Source organism: Cimex lectularius, unplaced genomic scaffold, assembly GCF_000648675.2.
Source record: "Cimex lectularius strain Harlan isolate CLEC.00 unplaced genomic scaffold, Clec_2.1 scaffold7, whole genome shotgun sequence".
Taxonomy (NCBI): domain Eukaryota; kingdom Metazoa; phylum Arthropoda; class Insecta; order Hemiptera; family Cimicidae; genus Cimex; species Cimex lectularius.
The window spans coordinates 2,083,973-2,106,025 of record NW_019392731.1 but is presented as its reverse complement, the minus strand read 5'-3'; the positions used below and the strand labels follow the sequence as shown (position 1 = coordinate 2,106,025).

At 31.9% G+C, this 22,053-nt stretch overlaps 1 protein-coding gene and 1 long non-coding RNA gene across 4 annotated transcripts; both read left to right on the top strand.

Moving 5' to 3' along the window:
* The first annotated feature begins 1,507 nt into the window (after window positions 1-1,507).
* On the top strand, window positions 1,508-8,795 carry LOC106663945 (coiled-coil domain-containing protein 191). Of its 3 annotated transcripts, XR_001340114.1 has the most exons (4): window positions 1,508-1,662; window positions 7,320-7,474; window positions 7,540-7,698; window positions 8,526-8,795. XR_001340114.1 is itself a non-coding variant. In XM_014389202.2 (3 exons), exons 1-3 carry the CDS (start codon window positions 4,617-4,619, stop codon window positions 7,676-7,678), a joined length of 1,185 nt encoding a protein of 394 aa, XP_014244688.1. In that variant the 5' UTR covers window positions 4,240-4,616; the 3' UTR covers window positions 7,679-7,698. The 3 variants fall into 3 exon arrangements, 2 of the variants coding, with proteins under 2 accessions (XP_014244688.1, XP_014244689.1); XM_014389202.2 differs by lacking the exons at window positions 1,508-1,662; window positions 8,526-8,795 and adding an exon at window positions 4,240-5,507; XM_014389203.2 differs by lacking the exons at window positions 1,508-1,662; window positions 8,526-8,795 and adding an exon at window positions 4,543-5,369.
* A 656-nt stretch (window positions 8,796-9,451) lies between these two features.
* LOC112126892 lies at window positions 9,452-14,864 on the top strand. Its single transcript, XR_002910281.1, has 2 exons — window positions 9,452-9,617; window positions 14,520-14,864. It is a non-coding gene; the product is annotated as an uncharacterized LOC112126892 (long non-coding RNA).
* The last annotated feature ends 7,189 nt before the right edge of the window (window positions 14,865-22,053 follow it).

Here is a 22,053-nt window from a genome sequence, read left to right as displayed (position 1 = left end):
AAGCACTCTTCTCGGTGACTTTCGGTTATATTTTTAGCGTGTGTTTTGAGGTGCCCATGCTAACCTGAAAATTGTGCACATGGTATGATATATTTCTGAAATAAGACATTCCATAATTTAACCTTCAACTTAATAGGCACAATTTCCTGCAATATAAGTGACTTCCATGTTCTATTTAAAGCAAGTGTAATAACTGTAACAACCTTGGTAATGTTAGGACTGAATCGGTCTTCAAGAAAACTTGAAATCGCCTGTAAAAAAACAAATATGTCAATCTGTATACATATATAAGGTTATTTTGCCCTGATGATGGCCTTAAAATAAGTCGCAAGCTTGGCAGTAACAACTGAATTTGCTTTTTTCTTCAAGATCATGTCTTGCTCCAGAGTGTTCGTGAGTGAAAAATTAGCCGATACTTCTATTACAGAAAATAGAGGTTTTCTACCTATTATTGGGGAATTTTTGTAAATTTGAAAAACTGTAAATATCAAAATTGGTGAAAATACACTTTTTCAACAAACTTCTAGGACACTCCTATTTTTTTATGATAGCCATTAATTTTATCGTATACGATTTTATAAACTTTCTTGGTAGCAACAAATACAAACAAAAACATGTTTTAATTACCCTGATTCTTGATAAAATGATTGGTTACTTATTACGTATTTACTTTCTGTTGTCCACTAAAATTTGTCCCTTCTTTTTGGAAGGGATATAAAAAGTTTCATTATGTACTTTATCGACAAATGGCCTAATTTCAGAGATTTTCTTTTACAGCCGTGTACAAAACTGCCCGAAAAATATCTTTCAACAAGTTTTCTTTATTGTTTGATTTTTCATTAGTCCTATGGAATGATAAACCTATAGTTTTGTCTTTTGAGGTCGTTTGGCCTGCCTATCCTCGCTTGGTATTTCGACTTGTTTCGACTTTTCAAATTATACACGTATTAGGAATTTAGGATTATAAAAAGGGCGAGAAAAAAATGAAGCGAGTTTGCTTGCTGAAAAAAGAACAACCCCCTCGTCGGCTCTTCTCTTTCAACGAGTTGTACCTGAATTATTTTAATATATTCTTTTGCGTCCATGTTTGTATAAAAAAAATTAATTTTTTGATAGTACCCAACCGTATTCCAAACCATTAAACCTCCACATATTGGACGTTTGTTTAAAAATGGATTTTCTTTGCCTAAGTCATGAAAATAATGTGAAATCCAACTTAAAACGCTTTTTATCATTCAAAAAATTTCTTTTTTTTAAAACATTTTTCTTCATGAGATATGTTCAGGTAAAAACGTTTTGCATGTTTTGCAGCATTTTTGTCCTAAATTTAGCTCTGCTCTTCTTCGTATGATCCCTACTTCCAATAATAAAAAAAGTTATTTAAGTAAGTTAATTGGGAAGTTGTATAGTTAAATAGGTTCTTGAGTTTAATTTCTTTAATGATAAAAGCTCGAAGAATTTTTGAAATCGCCCATCTGTTTAAATCTTAATAAATAAACATTTTTCATTTTTTCAATAAATAAATGGAACAAAATGTCTGTATGTGTTATTTTTGATAAATTGTAAATTTTTGTAAATTACAAAAATAATAATAACAAAATGGGGTTGGAGTTTGTCGGATGAAGTGGTTTTACTGGATCCGTCGGCTTTTATACAAATTAGGTATGTTTTTAAATTTGTAAATCAATCATGATTTACCTTATATTGTAAACAAACCATTAAAATTAAAAACAATAGTAAAGCAATTCCTGTGATACAGGAGCGCTTACCGTCCAACAACCAATACTTCTTCATATTCTCAAATAAAAATCCATGGGTTGGACACCCTCATTATCCCAACCCCGACCTTACGACTCTAACCACTCGGCCACCACGGTCCCTAATTAAACCATCCTTAATTAAAAATAATAGAACTATTAGCTATATTATTATGCCANGGGACCAGGATAAGGTGTGGGGTGGGAAGAGGGGTAGGTGTTGGGTTTAGGATTAGGAGGTGTCAGGTCCAGCTCCTGTCCCTCCATACCCCTCTTTCCGTTTGTTAGTTAACAGGGTACACCCGCATAAGCTTCGTGAAGGTGGAAAGTCGGAGTTGGGTATTAGAGGCTATTGGAGGCGCATAGTACCCGTTCGTACCCCAGGCTAGATCATAGATTAACACTAGTTTTATCTATTCGCCGAACTTTCTTCCTAGTTTCCTTAAAAGTGATTCTATAATTAAACGTATAGTCGAGTAAACTGTAGCTTTTTCAATAACGGTCCTTTGATCGTCGTTGACCGGGCATTATTCCATTAATGTTGTGTTAGAAAGTTCACTGCTCCTCAACAATTTAGACATTGAAAGCCTCCTTGTTAATGATATACTGGTTTGGTAAAGAATGTTTCTGATTTTAAAGAGGTTTATATTTACACTAAACTTCTAATTTCCTGTAAAACAAGTTAAAGGAATCTTTAACCTCAACAGAACAGATGGTTGTTTTCCCCTTTAACTTGTTGGTATAATGGATATTTTCTCCTATAGAATGATGTACAGTATGTATTACCATGTAATTTTTTCAATAAACTGTATTATTTATCTATATCATGTATATTTTTTTGACATGAGCAACGTTTTCAGATTCAATCTAGAGCTTACATTTTATTTATAAAAAAAGATTATATCAGTGATAAGTGGGTAGTATTCTTGGGGCAAAATCTTATTGTCAACATAGTTCGAACTCCACTTTCACTTTTTAGGAATTTCTTGATATTAATTTGGGCAAGATACTTGTTGAAAGATCGCTTTGGGGCTTATGAAATATAAGATTAGAACAAACATACAATTGAAAACAAATATGGCTCAAGACTAAGCTACGTTTTATCAATTTTAATAATGATTTACAATATCTACTAAAGGCTAACTGCTATAAACGTGTCATCATAATTATTTATTTATTAATTATAATAGTAAAAACTATTTAATAATTTTTGAATAAGACATTACAAAAATAAAATAATGGTCATTTTTTTGGGAACAGACTTAGAAATAAGCACACAGCAAAATTATTTAATGCTCTCTCCTTACCTTTCTCTTTCTCTCTCTCTCTCTCTCTCTCTCTCTCTCTCTCGGCATGTAGAATGAAAGATTGCTCGAATTGTTCTCCTTATTTGAAGCGGGTCATTCCTTGGCTCCATATAGGGAGCGTATGTCATTCGATATGAGAATTGTGTTTGAGCACTTCAGCGAATATTTGGATCCCCTGTTCCAATTTTTGTAGGAAACATAGCTTTTTTTATTGAATTAGAACAGATATTTGGTTTTGTAATCGATTTTGGGCATATTATTATTGATTTGGGCATTATTGATAGTGAAAAAGTATTTATTAGCGTGAAGGTGTAGTGTTAGAGGGATGGTGGTTAAATGTTGAATAGAGGAGGTATTGCCGGTTAGCGGAAAGTGGGTGAAACCACTTGTTTTATATTTTACCAATTTTATAAAATTATGGTTACAATAAAAAAAAAATTGATTGTAGCAACTGAAACTAAAATAATTTTCCTACTGAATCACAGTATTGACAACTTTCTATCTCAACCAAGGAACGTCGGGCAATGTCGAGAAATTAAGTGACCCGCAATACCGAATATCGTTCAACCAGCCTACTTGAATGAACTGTATGTAAACAAATGGAAAAGAATATACTTAAGAATGAGTGGAGTGCGAGTGTGCCTAGATTTAAAAATTGCATGCGTTGAGGGCTATCATAACCCAGCTGTTGACAGTCCCTGGAGCCTAACTTCGACGGCGAGATGGATGACCTGAGGCCTGACCCCGACTGCCAACATATTCTCGGCTCAATTCTGTACAGATAGTAATCCTGAGTGTTGAACTTACCATAAATCTCTCTCTCTCTCTCTCTCTCTCTCTCTCTCTCTCTCTCTCTTTCTCTCTCTTTCTATCTCTATCTCTATCTATCTATCTATCTCTTGTTCCTGTTTACCTGTAGTACAAAAGAGGGATTAACGTTCCCTTTGGGAGTCTCGTACGAGGTGTCAAATCACTTTATAATAATTTTTTCATATAAGTCTCAATTAAAAAGACGATTATTTCATATGTGACGACTGATCAATAAGTAATATAATGTCTATATATTTCTATGTAATAAATTTATTTTTACTTTTCATAACTTACTTTACTCTTCATTTAAGAATGGAATTTAATATGTATTTATGATGTTTCGGAAGTGATAGGAGAATTGAAGAGCGCTCAGGGTCGGAAATAACTTTAAGTGAAACAATGTTGATGTTATTTATAATGTGCTACATGCAAGGCCCCCTCCGCTAGCACCCTTGCCGGAAGCGATTCGTAGCAACGAACTAACATTATTGTTTTGACTTGGCAACATAGACTTAGGGGATGGACACAATGATCGTTGCCCATTCTTCTTGGTTGTTTGACTGTCGCAAGGTTCAAAACGCGAGCGTGAACGTTATACGATGTTTAATGTTTGTATTAAAAGAATATGTTCATTTTCGTTCATATTTGACTTGCCCTGATTGATATCGAACACGTGAACCATATGGTTTAAACTCGATTTTTTTTCACTTCACTTCCCACAGCCCGAGGAAGTTTTGTGAAAATGGACAACGCGCAAAGGAAAGAGTACATCGACATGAAACTGAGCAAACTTATTTCTGCGATACGAGACAATAGGAAAGCGTCTTGCAACAACAAATTCTGGAGCCAGAACTTGATCGAAGACGATGCGTTTAAACACTCTCCGCAGTATAAGTTCACATCGAACTACGAGCACCGCTTTTTGGCCCAGAAGGAAATAATCAAGTGTCAGAAAGGCACGATATCCATGCAGGAAAAGATGATAGAGCAGATGCAGAACGAGATACAACGACAAAAAAACGAGCTCGCCTACTTGAAAAATAACGAAACCGGTAAAAAACCCATTTCGAAGTTCAAAGCCGCTCCTGCACACCCAGCAGACGCCAAAGTCGATTCCATCGAGAAAACGAATTCGAGAAATTCGACGCCGGCGAAGTTTCCCGACGTGCTGAAAGGCATGAACCAGAGGCACGAAGAAAGGCGGCAACGGTGGAACGTGATCAAAGAGCAAAAGGCGTTGAAGGAAAAGCAAAGGATCGAAGAGGCTGCCCAGAAACAGCTAGAAAATAAGAAGCTCATAGCCGAGCAGAAAAGGCAAAAATTCAAAGCAGTCGCAAGAAGAATGAGGGAAATAGAAGAACAGAAAAAACACGATAAATTGCTCAAAGAATGGGCCCTTAAATTTTACGACAAGTTTTCCTTAATGATTTACTTTGCGATATGGTGGATTGAAAGCCGAGAGACTAAAGCGAGACTCCTGACGGCCACTTACGCGGTAAATAAACATTTAATGTCAGTAGCATTAAGAAACTGGAAGATTTCTACACAAATATCTGTAAATTTAAAACAAAATGCTGCTGAGAAATTCTACAGACGTACTGTCATGAAAAGACATATCGTTATTTGGCAAAACGTGAGTTTACTTCCTTTGCCTAAACTTGCTTTGCACTTTTATTAATGCACGTGTATGGGCACAGAATATTTAGATAATATATAGTTTAAGATAGTCTCATAATCCATTAATGATTTAAAAAATCTTATAAAATATTTTTACCACGAAAACATAATTTATATTAACCCTAAAAATACCCAATATTAGTTAATGATATAAATATAATTAATTATATTAGTTTTTACGTAATTAAATAAATATTAATTATAGTCATGGTTATGTCGATTTTCATTTCATAAACGGTTACACAGACGTAGCATATTATTATTAATAAATAGATCATATTATTATATTAATATTAATGATTGTAAATGAGAATTAAATTATAATTTTTGGCCTTATGCTAAACTAACTATTTAATATAATTAATTATATTAGTTTACTCCAAACATAGCATATTAAACCATATCCAATATTATAATTTAAAGGGTGAATTAAGTTTATCGTTCCAAACTGTTCACAGATTGATCATTAAACTATAAAAATATGGCAACAGGTTACAATTTTTAAAAAATCATCGTTTGGAATAAATATAACAAAAATGAATTATTTATTCGTGTTATGAAATTGACCAAAGATTTTGGTCCTTTTTTAAAATATTGCTTATGTTAAATAAGTGTGATAATTAATTGTTATATCATAATTTAGGAAATAGGTAGGACAGACTAATGAAATACAACTTTGTCGATTAAAAATATGGTTAAAGTTCTCTCACTCTCTCTTTCCATCTCTATCTATCTACTTACTATCTATCTGTGTATCTATCCATCTGACTATTCTTTTTCTCACTCATTCACTCACTCACTCTCTCTTTCTCTCTCGCTCTCTCTCTTTCTCTATCATTCTCTCTATTTTCTCTATCACTCTCTCTTTTTCTCCCTCTCACTCTCTTTGTCATTCTCACTCTCACTCTCATTCCTACCCACACACCATAACCCGTTCTCTATTTATCTTCCTCTCGATCACAGTTTAAAGATTATTACGACTGATATCAATATTGTTAAACTAAACCGTATTTCCTGGTGTCTTTTTTTCATTTCTCTCTCCCTCGCTTTCTTCTCTCCCTTTCTCTTCCTCTTTCTATCTCACTCCTTTTTTCCCTCTATTTTTCTTTTTCTTTCTTCTCACTCTCTCTCATTTCTCTCTCCCCCCTCACTCACTCTCTCTTTCTCTCTCTCTCTCTCTCGTACTCTCTCTCTCATTTCCTCATTCTCCCACTCTCTCTTTTTTCCCTTTTTGACTCTTTCTTTCTCTTTCGTTTTTCGTTGTCTCGCTCTATATTTCTTCCTGATTATCTCTCTAGTCTCTCCCTTACTTTCTTTGCTAACTTTCTCTCTCTCTATCTCTCTCTCTCTCTCTCTCTCTCTTTTTCTCTTCCCTCTCTCTCTCTCAAGATAAAGACACCTTAAAAATAAAGTTATTTTGACCAATTGAATTGTGGAACGTATAAAGAAGAACGTCCATTGCAAGGTTTTTTGCAAAAAAATATTTGGTCGAAGATTAATCAAAAATCAACGTAGTTTTTAGCATGTCAATATTGTTATCTACAATGTAATGTTTGTGCTAAACAGTTTTATGTGGCTGTTTTGTTAAATATATTTTGCTTATTTTACTCAGAGGTAGTTTCACTTCTTCTTGGTCAGTCTTGCCTCTCTATGTTTAAATTTTTAATTGACATGTAACATGACACATAAAACGCTTTCACTGTTACAAGCTTACAGAAATTACACACAATTGTTGTGCTTGTAACTCGATTGGTTTATCACTTTTTAGTACACCCAGCAAATGCAATGTTACGACGAAAGCGCTATACGCATATATGAGAAAGAGTTGATGGCTTCCGCCTTCAGGAGGTGGCACATTTATTGCCTCAAGAGCCAAATAGCCCAGGAGGAGAAGTACCAAGCAGCCCGAGCTATTTATTTAAGGTTCGTTTCAAAATTACCTATAAATTATTTCCAAGTCTGATTTGTTCGATATTATGTCCGTACAGGAGCATGTACAAACACTACTTCCAAATGTGGAGAGAGCTGCCAAAATTGAACTACGAAAAAATAGAACAGGAGAAGAGAATAAGAGATTGGGAATCGTCGGTTCAGAAGATTATCCCCGATTTTCAAATTCAGGAATAAATCCTACCGTCAACAAAAAAGTGAGGCTGGTTTGTTTTTAATATAAACTCAAAAAGTGTCGTTCAATTTATTTTATAACTTAATTCTTTAAAGTTGCCCTTGTGAGTTGAAAATATTTCAAGTTAAATGTTTATAGAGGGGTTTTTGCTAATTGCACACCTGATTACATCAGAACACAGTTGCAAGGCAATTAGTTAAAAACCGAACAAAGGTATTTTTGGTTAAACGAAATGAAAATAAACATTATTGATTTAAACAACATGACATCACTAAAACCATACCATGACAATTCGACTGACAGACTAGTGGCTAAACTTTATTTTTTCAAAATTTTACTGAAAACTCTAATTAATAGATTCTGCTTGCTTTTCACAAATTAATTGGCCTTTCAATCCAATTTGATTAATTTTATATAAAAATAACATTTGAAACGAATGAACTTTTGGGAAAAAAACTTTTTGAAGGGTTGCAGGTTGAGATGTGGAGTTGGTGGTGTCCGAGTGGATCGACGTCACGATAGCTCATGTGGTAAAGCAGCGGCGTATTTAGCCGAAGGTCGTGGGTTCGAATCCCGCTCGTGGCACTAGCTTTTTCATTTCAACTAAAACCTTACAAAAAAGATTAATTAATTGAAAGAAGTAATTTGGTCAATATACCACTAAATATTTTTTGAAAGATTTTTGAAAAAAGTGGTAGTAAATCTGCTTTATTAATAAAATTAATGTTTGTGTTGTTGTTCAATATTCTCAACACTTTTTTATGTTCACGTTAAGTAACTATGAATAAAAAAATACGCTAATAAAAAAATTTGTTTAACAACAGTTATAACTTTTTTGTGATTATTCAGGTGCGTTTTTGCTCATAACACAATCCGAAGATGCCTGCCTAAATAATGAGATTAGTTGGAAAAAGATGATAAAAAGTCTTTAATCTACAGAAGAAAAAAATCTTTAGCTTTATTGTTTCTTAAAGGATTTTTGAAAGGACATAACAACTGGCAAGATAATGACTCGTTTATCATCGATAAAGATCACTTAAATTTGTAATTGCAGACCAATCAGCAGAAATAGTAAAGCATTTCTGTCAATTTACAATAAATAGAACAACTTATACCTATTTTTAATATGTCCAATATTTAAAGCAACAGTTCGTTTTTAAATAAATGGTCAATTATAGTTTAAAAGCTGTCAGCGTCTAATACGATGTAGATATTATTTTTTATTTTTTCGTATTCCTACATAAGAATAATATTGAGAATAAAATAAGATAATAGCTTAAAAACGTGTGTACATGTAGCTCAAATTTGGTTTAGTTAACTTGAATGTTTATTTATTTTTTGCTAACAAGAAAGTAACTAATGATTAAAAACAAGATAACGCAAGTGGAAACTATTTTCTTAGCGATAAAGAAATATATACCTTATAAAATAAATGATATAACAAAAAATTGCATATATCATTTGAACGACGTCAATATACAAAAATCGGTATTGTTATATAATATACATTACTTTAACTTCTGGTTTTGAAAATGGACAATTATTTCGCTGTTATTTTCACCTCGTGTTTACTAAGTCCACCCGCTTCTTACTTTTCGTGCACGCCCTGTCTCCCTTGGGGGAGAAAGTCGGCGGAAATATATTTAAAACTATAAACAAATAAACTTATTGGGAGGGCGGGTAATGCCGTAAAGTCGTCTTAAGGTTTACATCAAAAGGATACGGGGTAAAGGTGTCCTTGAATCAAGCGCTTCCTCTATTTAAGAAGGAGTCTATCTTAGCCAACCTCATTCCTGGGTAGTCAACCGGACAGGACTGTTCATCGTTTGGGTTTTTACGTTTTGACTTACTGTTTCGACTTGTTAATCTAGATTTTCGCACAAAAAATTTCTTCTTCACAAAGGAAAACGTGCGTTTAATTTTTTTTTAATATAAACAAAGGTGCGTATAAAAATCGTATTAATTCTTTATTTAACATACATGACCGAAGAATCTCTTAATTCATTACTACAATTATTGAAAAAAGCAGAAGATGGTTGGTTCTAAAATAAATACTCTAAAACATTAAAATATAATTAAATGTATTTTCTATAGAATTAAATTAAATAAAATTACATGTAAGTACACACACACGCGCGCGCGCACACACACACACATTTTTATACATAAATTATTAATTGATATAATTAAAATTATCTAAACAAAAGCAATTATGTTATGTGTAAAACCAACAAAAATGATATTCATAAGAAGAGTTCAGTAGATGAAGTAAAGCAAATATTTAATTAAAACAAATACATTTTCTCATTCAATTGAACTTATACCACTACAATTATCGAAAAAACAGAAGATAGTTTTAAAAACATTTAACGTTTTAAAGAAATGAATGAAATAAAATTACTTAAAATTACATTCCCTCACTCTCGCTCTCTCTCTCTCTCTCTCTCTCTCTCTCTCTCTCTCTCTCTCTCTCTGTCTGTCTGTCTCTCTTATTATTATTATTATTACCATAACTTATTACCATCTAATGAACCAAAAAACCTCAGAGAGAGAGAGAGAGAGAGAGAGAGAGAGAGAGAGAGAGAGAGAGAGTAATTTTAAGTAATTTTATTTCATTCATTTCTTTAAAAGTGTATTTAATTATGTGTTAATGTTTCTAGAACTATCTGCTGCTTTTTCAATAATTGTAGTGGTAAATGATGAGGTTTTTTGGTTCATTAGATGGTAATAAGTTCAATTGAATGAGAAAATGTAGTTGTTTTAATTAAATATTTGCTTTACTTCATCTACTGAACTCTTCTTATGAATATCATTTTTGTTGGTTTTACACATAACATAATTGCTTTTGTTTAGTTAATTTTAACTAATATTCACTCTTTTATACACACACACACACACATACAGAGAGAGAGAGAGAGAGAGAGAGAGAGAGAGAGAGAGAGAGAGAGAGAGAGAATAAATGATTAAATTTTAATTTAAAAAAATAAATACTTAAACTAAAATAAGTTAAATCAACGAGAAAATGTGGTTGTTTTCATTTTTATTACATTTATTTTTGTTTGTGTATTTGTTTTTAGTATTTGTGGCTAGTTTACAATTTTTTAGCAGTTTTATTATACTATATAAATGCTATTGCACATTAATTTTAATTTATATCAATTGATATTTTATATGTAGACATTTGTGTGGGTGTCTCTCACATATACATATATACAGAAAGAGAGAGAGTGAGAGAGGGAGAGAGAGAGAGAGAGAGAGGGAGAGAGAGAGAGAGAGCACGCGCGCGCGCACACACACACAAATTTTTATATATAAATTATCAATTGATATAAATTAAAATTGACTGTACAAAAGCATTTATGCAGTATAATAAAACTGATAAAAAATTATTTTTTTTTAAAACTAACCACAAACACACAAACAAAAATAAAGCAAATAAAAATGAAAACAACCACATTCTCTCATTGAATTTAATTTATTTTAATAAGGATTAAGTCTTTATTTTTTCTTAAAATTTAATCAATCTATAGATAACGAATAGAATTTCAGTAATCAGATTTTACTATAGGGGAGTATGGGAGAAATCCGTAGTATACTCTTTTTTTAGACCTTCAGTGGTTTCAAAATCGAATTAGAATGACTATTATAGTGTTATTTGTGTTTGTAAAACCGGTTTTAAGGACGAGGGTCAGTGTTCTCGTTCGTCTTCACTGATTTTTTTACGCCGACGTGCTTCACCTTCACCTTCACCTTAAAGACCGTATCATGGTAATTTACGACGGTCGTAATCGGTCGGCCAGCCAAAACGACAGAGTTTTTGTCAAAATCAACGTCAAATTTGAAGAATAGGGAGTGCGCGTTGCGCAATCCTGCGACCTTATGCACAAATATGCCGAAGGGTGGGTTTTGTAAATAAGGTATTCTTTGCCTTAATGATTGCTGAAGAATGTCAATATGCGCTTGAGTTAGAAATGGATTGTTGATTTTTGCTGTTAAGATGACGGATGTCTGATCAAATAATGTGCGGCTTAATGATGAACAAGATTGAATTAAAAGGTCATTCATCAGACCTTGGCAATATGATTTCCTCGAGTTTTTTTTCTTTATTTTCCATATTTAACATTTGAAAAGAAAGAAAGAAAAAAATCCTATTCTTCTTCTAAAAAATATCTCTTTCTCTTCCTTACAAGTTTATATATGGTCACAAGGTTTAAAGTACGGACGGAAAAAACTTCAAAGCATCAACAATTCTGCACTATATGAAATTTTCATTGCCATTCATGGTTCCGAACCATGTGCGTGTCAGCATTCACCGTATCATGCGAAAGGTAATCATAGAAAGAAACATACATGCATGCATGAGTATTATTCAGGTTCAAAATTGGAAAATTGCAAATTGGAACTTTTTTAAATTATAGCCAGTAAAAGTTATTTTCACCCCAAAAAGTTCATTTGTTTTATTAACTACAATTATTTTGGCATAAAATGAAACTGGTTTCACGAGATTCCGAGTTTTAGAAGTGTTTCAAATCATTTTTTGAAAATTAGGAATCAAGGGTTCTGATTCTTTTTTCTTACAATGTTTTAAGAATTGTCTTTTATATATATTTTCTGTGTCAAAATCGACGTTCCCAATTAAAACATCAACATCAACTCCCAACTGTATCATTTTCATGGAGTAAATTGGCCAGCATCGGGAAAAATTGGAACTTGATCAGGACATAACTTCTCATAAAAAGTTGTATTTTTTCCCTTTCATTCTACTTTCTACAAAATTCTTTAATATTCTGAAACTTTTTTTTTTAATTTTGTAGAGCAATAAAAGCCTAACAATCGTAGTGAGAAATAGTTTTATAAAAGCATCCACGAGTTGAGAAATAATTTGTTTTTAAATAAAAAAGTGAAAATTTTATCACGACTTTATGTTGTTGCTAAAATTAAATCTATCACCATTTAAAAAAAACCTGCCTACGAATTAGCGTAGCAAACTAAAAATCAAATAAATCAGATTTGTTGTAATATACTACTAAATAGATTTTTAGATAGAGACCAAAAAATGTCAACTTTATGGCCTCTTTTTGAAAAATTAATCGACCCTGAAAACTCGCTGAATACGATAAAATCTTAGAGTTTAATGATCAAACGGAAAGTATAGCCACTTCTAAAAAAATGAAAATTTAAATGGAAATTTATGTGTTTATGTGAAAATAGAAAAAAAAACCAGCTGTTCATCCGAAAAACGGTCGCTAACTTTGTAAATAAAGAACAACCTACACAAAATCAAAAATTGAAGGTGATTATTATTTGTTGAAAAGGAGTAAAAATTATGGACCGAACTGATTTTTCTAAACTGATACTGAACATAACAATCAAATAAATAAAATAATTGTAAGGAAAAATGGCAACATTCAGCACTAAAAATAATCTCTCTTATCTTGTTTAGCATTGAGAGTTTTTAAAATTGTATTTATGTAGAGTGCTTTATTTATATAATACTGATTTGTTTAAAAGTATAAAATGGTAATAAAGTTTTCAAGTTGTAAAAAAAATCAGCCATTTTAAAAGGCATTCTTGGGAGCGATCGTTACGTGAAAATGGAAAAGTACAGCAATAAAAAACTAACATAAAAATTTGGTTCAAAGTATAAAACGTCAACAAACAACGTTGTAAAAAACATACTTAATTATTTTTATTTCAAAATCATTACATATTAAACGTACTTACAAAACATTGGATGTCGATTATTTCATAATCATTATCATGTTTGCATATAAACTTGAAATGGATTTAATCGGACAAAATTTTCTTGACGTTTCTTTTTGATACACTGTTCAATGTAATAACTTCAAAAAATACCATTTAATAAATAAATAATAAATCTCATGTTTGGCCGTATTGCGAGAACTAGAAGTAATTCGGTGCATGTATAGAATTTGCATGTATAGAAATTTTTTTTTTTAAGATATTCCTCAATAAAAATATATCTTGTCAATGGTATGTTAAGATTGATTAATTTTTGTACTTTAGCCTAACAATAAACTCAAAATTCATTAAAACGTTCTTTATTTTGTTGTACTTGGGAATCTTCATAAGATCTTAGGGATGAAAAAGTAGTTATTTAGGGTTCCACCCAAAATGTGGAACGCTCATCCTGTACTCATCCTTGATGAGACGCAAAATCGTTAAGCGTTCCACAGTTTTCATTGAACCCTAAATTTTTTAATTGCTNAAAACGAAGATACCAATTCAAATTTCAAACTGACCACTTTAAAAAAAAAAACATTTTTTATTGATTTGAAGTGATCACAAAAAATGAAGTAACCACATAAATCTCAGTGTTGAAGTTTATCCAAAAAACGAAGATGCTAATTAAAAAGTCAAACTGACCACTACAAGAAACAAAAACTTTTTTATTTCTTAGAAATGATAACGAAAAACGAATTCACCACTTAAATCTCAGTGTTGAAGTTTATCCAAAAAAACGAAGATGCAAATTAAAAATTCAAACTGACCACTACAAGAAAAAAACTTTTATCTCTTAGGGAAATGTGGAACGCTCATCCTGTACTCATCCTTGATGAGACGCAAAATCGTTAAGCGTTCCACAGTTTTCATTGAACCCTAAATTTTTTAATTGCTAAGACCTTAGGAAGATACCCCAAGTATACCAATTTAATTACCGCGTAGGAACTACAAGTTTAACTTTCTTTAAAGTTGTCTCACAAGCATCATACTTAACATGAAGGATCGTTCTTAATTTATTTGATTAATTTCTCAATCATCTTCTAAGAATATAGCAAGATAAATCAACAATTTTTGGCTACTATGTTTTTATTGTTTCAGATGTCTTTCGCCGTCAAAGGAGACGCAGGTGTGACCAATGTTGGAGGTGGGTTTGTCCAGACTCTCGTCGACATCAACGAGAGTAAACCGTGCGTCAGCATAATCCATGCTCTTCCGTTCTTCGTCATGACGTTCCTTTTCATTTGCATGGGTGCCCTTTTCGGGCTTTACAGCTTCAAGACAATCGTATTCACCTTCTTTGTGGCATATATCTCAATGGCAGTTGTACAAAAGTTCAGAAAAGTGACGTGAAAATATGACATTGACTTTAAGTTTATTTTAAGTGAAATATTGTTAAGTATATAAGTTAAGTAAAATAAATTATTGTTTATACATTTAACTGCATTTTTGAAGCCATTTACTTTCAAAACATATTTAAAATGGTTTGGGATTGTCATACGTATCAAGATACGATAGATTAAGATTATGAAGAAAATCGAATATACTACTTAAAACTCAGGCTGTTCCTTTTTCAAGAAAAAATAAACTGCTTGAAAATCGAAGATTGAAGCTTGGACGAACGAGGAAAATACTATTTAATACTTAGAAAATTCAGTTCACATTTTAAACAAAAAATTATTAAAAGCAAACTGATAACTGATTAAATAAAAACAATTGTTTGAGTGATAATTGAAGATTGGTGTTTTTCTGAAAAACTAAGGAAAAACTAACTCTCAGACTAATTACTTTTGAAACGAAAAAAATATTCTTGAGAGTGACCATTGAAGATTGATGTTGTACAAAAATGCAGATGCCAATTAAAAATACACTGATCACTTCCCAAAAAAAGTATTTTTATTGATTTGAAGTGATCACGAAAAATGAAGTAACCACATAAATCTCAGTGTTGAAGTTTATCCAAAAAACTATGCCAATTAAAATTCTTACCACTACAAAAAAAAAAAAAAACTTATTTCTTAGGAATGATCACGAAAAACGAATTCACCTCTTAAATCTCAGGTGTTGAAGTTTATAAAAAAAAAAAAAACGAAGGCGCAAATTAAAAATTCAAGCACACCACTACAAAAAACAAAAACTTGTTTATTTCTTAGGAATGATCACGAAAAACGAAATAACCACTTAAATCTCAGAGTTATGAAAAAAAGAAGATGCAAATTAAAAATTCAAACTGACCACTTTACATAAAACAGTTGAAGTTTATCCAAAAAACTATGCTAACTAAAATTTGAAACAACACTACAAAAAAACAAAAAACTTTTAATTCTTAGGGATGATCACGAAAAACGAATTCACCACTGAAATCTCACTTATTTAAATAAAATAAAAAAAATAATAAAAAAAAAAAAAATAAATAAAAAAAAAAAAAAAAAAAAAAAAAACGCAAATTAAAAATTCAAAAAAACGAATTCGCTACTTAAATCTCTGGGCGTTGAAGTTAGACAGAAAACGAAGATACCATTTCAAAATTCAAACTGACCAATTTCCAAAAAAAACATTTTTTATTGATTTGAAGTGATCACAAAAAATGAACTAACCACATAAATCTCAGTGTTGAAGTTTATCCAAAAAACGCCAATTAAAAATTCGAACTGACCACTACAAGAAAAAAAAACTTTTATCTCTTAGGGATGATCACGAAAAACGAATTCACCACTGAAATCTCACTTACTTAAAAAAAAGAAAAAAAAAAAAGGCAAATTATTAAAAATTCAAAAAAACGAATTCGCCACTTAAATCTCTGAAGCGTTGAAGTTAGACAGAAAACGAAGATACCAATTCAAAATTCAAACTGACCACTTTCAAAAAAAAAAAAAAACATTTTTTATTGATTTGAAGTGATCACAAAAAATGAAGTAACCACATAAATCTCAGTGTTGAAGTTTATCCAAAAAAACGAAGATGCAAATTAAAAATTCAAACTGACCACATTACAAAAAAAATAAAACTTTTTTATTGCTTAGGAATGATCACAAAAAACGAATTCACCATATTCACAAAAAATTGCTCAGTGTTCACTGAAGATTGAAGCTTGGAGGAAAAACGGGAATACTAAACATCTGACGGTTCACATTTCAATCAAAAATGATTTAAAAAATTGTGTTCACTGAAGTTTGAAACTTGTATGAAAAACGAAACTATTCAAAATTCACAATCAGTCTGGTCACATTTCAGGCAAAAATAATTTTAAAAATTGCTTAGTGTTCGCTGAAGATTGAAGCTTGGAGGAAAACGGGACTGCTAAACATCTGATTGTTCACATTTCAAGCATAAAAACGCTTAAAAACAATTGCTCGAGAGTGATAATTGAAGATATGTTTTGATGAAAAACGAATATACCACTGAAATCTCAGGCTACTTTCTCTTCAAACAAAAAACCAATTGCTTGTATTGATCACTGAAGACTGAGATTTGGACGACAAACGTATACATGGCATCGACTGTACATTGTACAAACTCTTTAAAAGCTAATTGTTTTGCATTGTTCATTTAGGATACAAATGTAGACGAAAACAAAGATATCACTTTAATTCAGATAAGCAAATAAATCTTTAAAACCTTGCTCGGGAGTGATTAATGAAGATAACATTTAGTCCAAAAGTGAATACATCTCATAAAACTTTGACTAATAAACGAAAATTTTCCTTGTTTCGATCAGTAGTTAAATATAAAAAAAGACAAAACCAGCAAAATTATTATGTAAGTTGCGAATCAAAGATAAAAAATTACAACCAAATTTGTACCTTTAAAATCCGACAGCCATTTTCTAAAAATAATTTTCTACCAAATGAACGTCAACATTAAGTCATTAGTGGTTCAAAGATTCACAATGAGACTTCAACTTTGGAACAATTGACTAGCCTCTATAAGAGGAAAAGGAAATTATATAGTCGAAATTTTATTTAAAAACGAAAACTACGTTGCAACGTTCCGACTTTACAAAAGTAATCTTCAGATGGGTGCTTCATACGAAACTTTAAAAGGTGATACATACTACTAAGTCTAGTATTTCATAGCTGATTTTCAACTTCTCAAAGCTAATTCCATGCCAAAAATCTCGAGGTGTAATGATAAATAAATATATCAGTTGCACACGTAAACCTGCATCTTCGCTGGCGATTTTTGGACAGTTAACAAAGTCAATCATCCTAACGGAAACCGAAGGTCGACTCAGATGTAAAAGTTTTATTTTTGAAATATTCCGAAATGTTTTGAATAAATTATGGTTCCATTTATAATAATAAATCTTTCCACACCGTCTATTATTGCGGTTCGTTTATGCAAAAATCGATCTTTATCAGGCGCATAAGTGAACAATCGGTACGAGAATTTAGCAATTTTTCTTACTTTTACACTACATTCTTCAACACTTTCCCTTTTAGATTGTATTTTCAATTTTTTCTTTATTTTATGGTCGTCCTGTGCTTAATAAAAATGCAAGTAATTTTACTGGTACAGTAAATAAAATATACCAAAATTTATCTCCTAGAAAGGTTTTTCTTCAAGAAAATAGTTTGAACTTGTTTTTCCAGTCGACATTCTCGATGTCCTTGAATTCTTGCTAATCTCATTATCTCTTGCAAATCCGTTCTATTATTTTACAATCTCCACTTCGCACAAGCTTTAGTTTTTCACAACTTACAGGCAATTTTTTAATTCCCGATAGTATTAATGTAATAATTATTAATTTTTAATTTAACAGGAAAATAATAAATGTAAACTTTTCCTCGTCTAACAATTTTAAAAATTCGAAATTAAAACAAATTCTGCCTCCCTTAGGGAGAATAAAAGATTAAAATCTAGGTGTTTGATGCATCCTGTATATAAGGAGACTTCATGACGCCTTCGTGATTCCGTGACTTGTTAACAGGCGAACAATTGGAAGTTGTTTGTATCTGCTTGGTGCAATAACAAGCTTGGAATATCTTCCTACAAACTTTGAATCGCCCAGTATAAAAAATTATTTTCCACACTTAGCCTTGGTACGTTTCCATACAAAACTCGCGAATAGAAACAGAATCGCAAGGTCATCTCTGATCTCATTCTAAACGTACCGACCCGCACTCATAATTAACGTTCAAGCTTGAAGAATGTAAACATTTCATTGGTGCGTAGTTTGAATGAATATTTTAAAGATTTAAGCCTGGTTTTTAGGAAATACAGGTTTAATAATAGAGAAGTCTAGGCCACTGTAGATTGTACGTGACTTAGAAAACGTACTGTCGAAATGGAGTCAAAATTCTGAGTAAGTTTAGTCACACAACAATTTGCTAAATATTCATTAAGTGAAGTCACACTTAATACAATGGCGAGTGTTGAAAAGGAGAAGTGCAAAATCTTCAAACCAGTTATAATTTATGGAAATTTTTTGTTAACTTGCATAACATGTATTAGAAAAATTTTAATGACAATACACATAGACTTGCATTTTCAGTATTAGCAAAATATGATCATAAAATAAGCAAACAAGTTAAAAAATAAAATTTAAAAAATTTCATTTATCAATAGGGTTTTTGAGCTGCTAGTGACAACTTACGTTTAAAAGCTATTACACATAATTATATTACATCTTGTAATAAAATATCTTAAAATATAAATATAACTTCTTCTATTATATTATTAGATTATAAAAAATTGGTAGTAGATTATTTCGATTATTGATGCTTACAACAAAACGTAAATCGTTGAATTATAAATTATTAAAAAATAAGTTAAACTACATTTTAAGTAGGTACGATGACAATTAACAAAATGATACAGTCGATTTTGAAAAACTTTAATTATATTGGTGTTCTCTGGGCAAGTTTGGGCCCGAATCTCTGGAAGATGGGGACTTTTCCAGTAGGTGTTTTGTAAATGATTTTTATCTGCATTTTCGATGTACTCTCCAAAGGGAAAAAAATAAAAAGAGGCATAATAAAGAGACCGATGCCTTCTCCGCCGATAAAAAGGCCAGCAAAAGTTAAGTTTGGATTTTGTAAGTTTTGATCGAAACTTTCGACCCAGATGACCAAATCATCGACGCATACCGACATTGGACTATCGACAAAAAACCTTCCCGCTTTTGGTGGTGAGATACAAAAATAGTCCATTTTTAAGGTACACATATGGAGTGCCAATGCATGCCAATAAAGATTCAGGTATTCAAAATTTCTATTATTTAAGATCTTCGCTTTAGGGGGTGGCATTCAACGAATCACTAAACGATACCCATATTCGCCTTTTTATTCGTTTTATTTTCATTAAGTGAGTTTCAATGCCGTTGCAGTTGCGATCGAGTTGGCTGGTAGCACTGCGGAGCTCGATTATGACAGACATCAGCCCTGCGAAAACACGTAATGGCGACTACTTTTCGTATTAGGATGCCCAGAATTTTCCCTGGCCTTTCCCACGACCTAATGGAAATTGAGCTCGAGCTGAGAATTGTTCCTCTAATTTTTAATAATCCCCATCTCACTACCTTCAAAACTCCTTTTTTTCTCATGCGACTTCCCTACACATGAAAACGTCACAATAGTCCTAAGTTCAGCTAAACTGGTGAAGAACCTCCATAGGCACTCCAAAAATCTGAAGACTTTACCAGACAGTGTGGCGCACTTACAAGTTCACCCTTGAGAAATTCACGTATCAAAAAATAAAATCCATTCCCACTATTAGGCTTGCTGAACTACCTTTTTCTCGCTAATGCCCGTTACCTAGGTTTACAATTGGATGAAAACCTAATATCTATAATTTAACAATAAAAATAAGTCATCACATCAAACACCTCAAGGTCTATAACATTCATTCGCCCCATTTGGGAATACTTCTGTGGCTTATGTGCAATAGTTTCACCTGCCAAGGGTACAAACATCCTGCACATTTGTACGCAATACAGCACCTTATTCGGACTTCAAAATACCTACTATAGCCATTCTACTCATAAATGCTTATGAGAATTTTAACATTGCAATGATAAACCACCGAAACTCCCTCGTGAGGCAAGCAGCTGCAAAGTCACCACGGAACACCAAAGGGCTAATAAAACCACCCGCTAGAACTTACCTGATAACTAATTTCAAAAAAGAAGCATGCTAATTTCTATAAATAAACTGCTATTTTTATATATTTGTATATTTATTCTAACGTATTCTAATAACCATTGGGTTGGTTCCTAACAAAAATACCATGTTACGTAAGGTATTATTATATTTACTAACTATTGTTATTGTAATTTATATAACATTAGTATATTTGTTGTTTTAGTTTGGATTTTTGGTTTGTTGTGATGTTATGGTTTGGTAATTGTTGTTTCCGACCAAAATTATTACCTACTCTAGAAGGATGTTTTGCCAAGTTAAAACTACAATTGAATAATTTACTTTGAACTAAAACTTTATGAATTTTGAAATGGGGTGATTTTCTTTCTTGGAAAATTACGACGATCTGTTGAAAAGATCCTTAGTTGTGGGGTGGCGGTACACTAAAATGTTGCATTCCTGCCCCCGAGAGTGGTTGAGCTTAAACAAAAATCATGAATACCTAAATGTGCTACCCAGATGAGAAAATTAATGTGAAAAAGTTGCCAGTTCGTTTTATAACTATGTTTTTATGTTTAATAAGATTTCTTTTCCACAACTGTCTTTTTCCACGTGGGGTGGACTTGGCGACTGGTACGGAATGGGCTTTCGTGTCGTTCGAAGGCATATTAAATCAATAACCGATTAGTAAGTTTTCTTGTTCATATTGTATTGGTTTGAATAGTGAAGTACGTTTTTGTAAAGCAAGCCCCGTTGAAAATGAACAATAGAAAAAACAAAAAGAAAAATCTTTTTTCAGACATTGTCTTTTTAAAAGAAATAAAAAAAACCGATTTTGGTACCTGTATCGAAGTTTTGTTTTGATATTTGTATCATGTTTGATCTTCCTTGATTATAGCCTTCGAAAAGAAGCTGCCCAAACGAGTATGATGATTGACTTGATGATTATCATAACTTAACCGGCCACCTACGCATGACCCTATTTTAATTAAATAATTTTAAATTAAGTAATTAAATTTTTATTTAAAAATTCTATTTTGAAATGCTTTCATTGTTGATAATTCAAAGAACATTAATTTTTTTTTTTAACGAGGGTTCGCAACAGCAGAGGTCATATAAACCCTCAGGGTGCCGGTGTTTTTGAAAAAAAAGCCCATTTGTAAGTATGTCGGGTTCGAATGCAGGGCCGCTGGATTCGAACCCGGGACCTTTACCTTACAGTGATGAGCGCCGTGTCAAAGACTAAACCTTGCGGCCACCGACGCCCCTATAACATTAATATTTATTACACAGTTTTGTACTCCAGAGATCATAAATTTCAAATTTACTCAATCGTCAACCCTGACAGGCTATTTATTATTCGCTAATATTTGCATTACTTAATAAACTAGGAAATCATGTTCATCTTTATTTAAAAATAGTTTATCAAAAAAATTTGCATGCCAACGCGTCACTGTTTATTTTAAGCACACACGATTATGTAAAATTAAATTACGATGTTTAATTTTTTTCATATTATTTTTTCGAAATGATGGGTGTTCGATAGAGTTGATTGG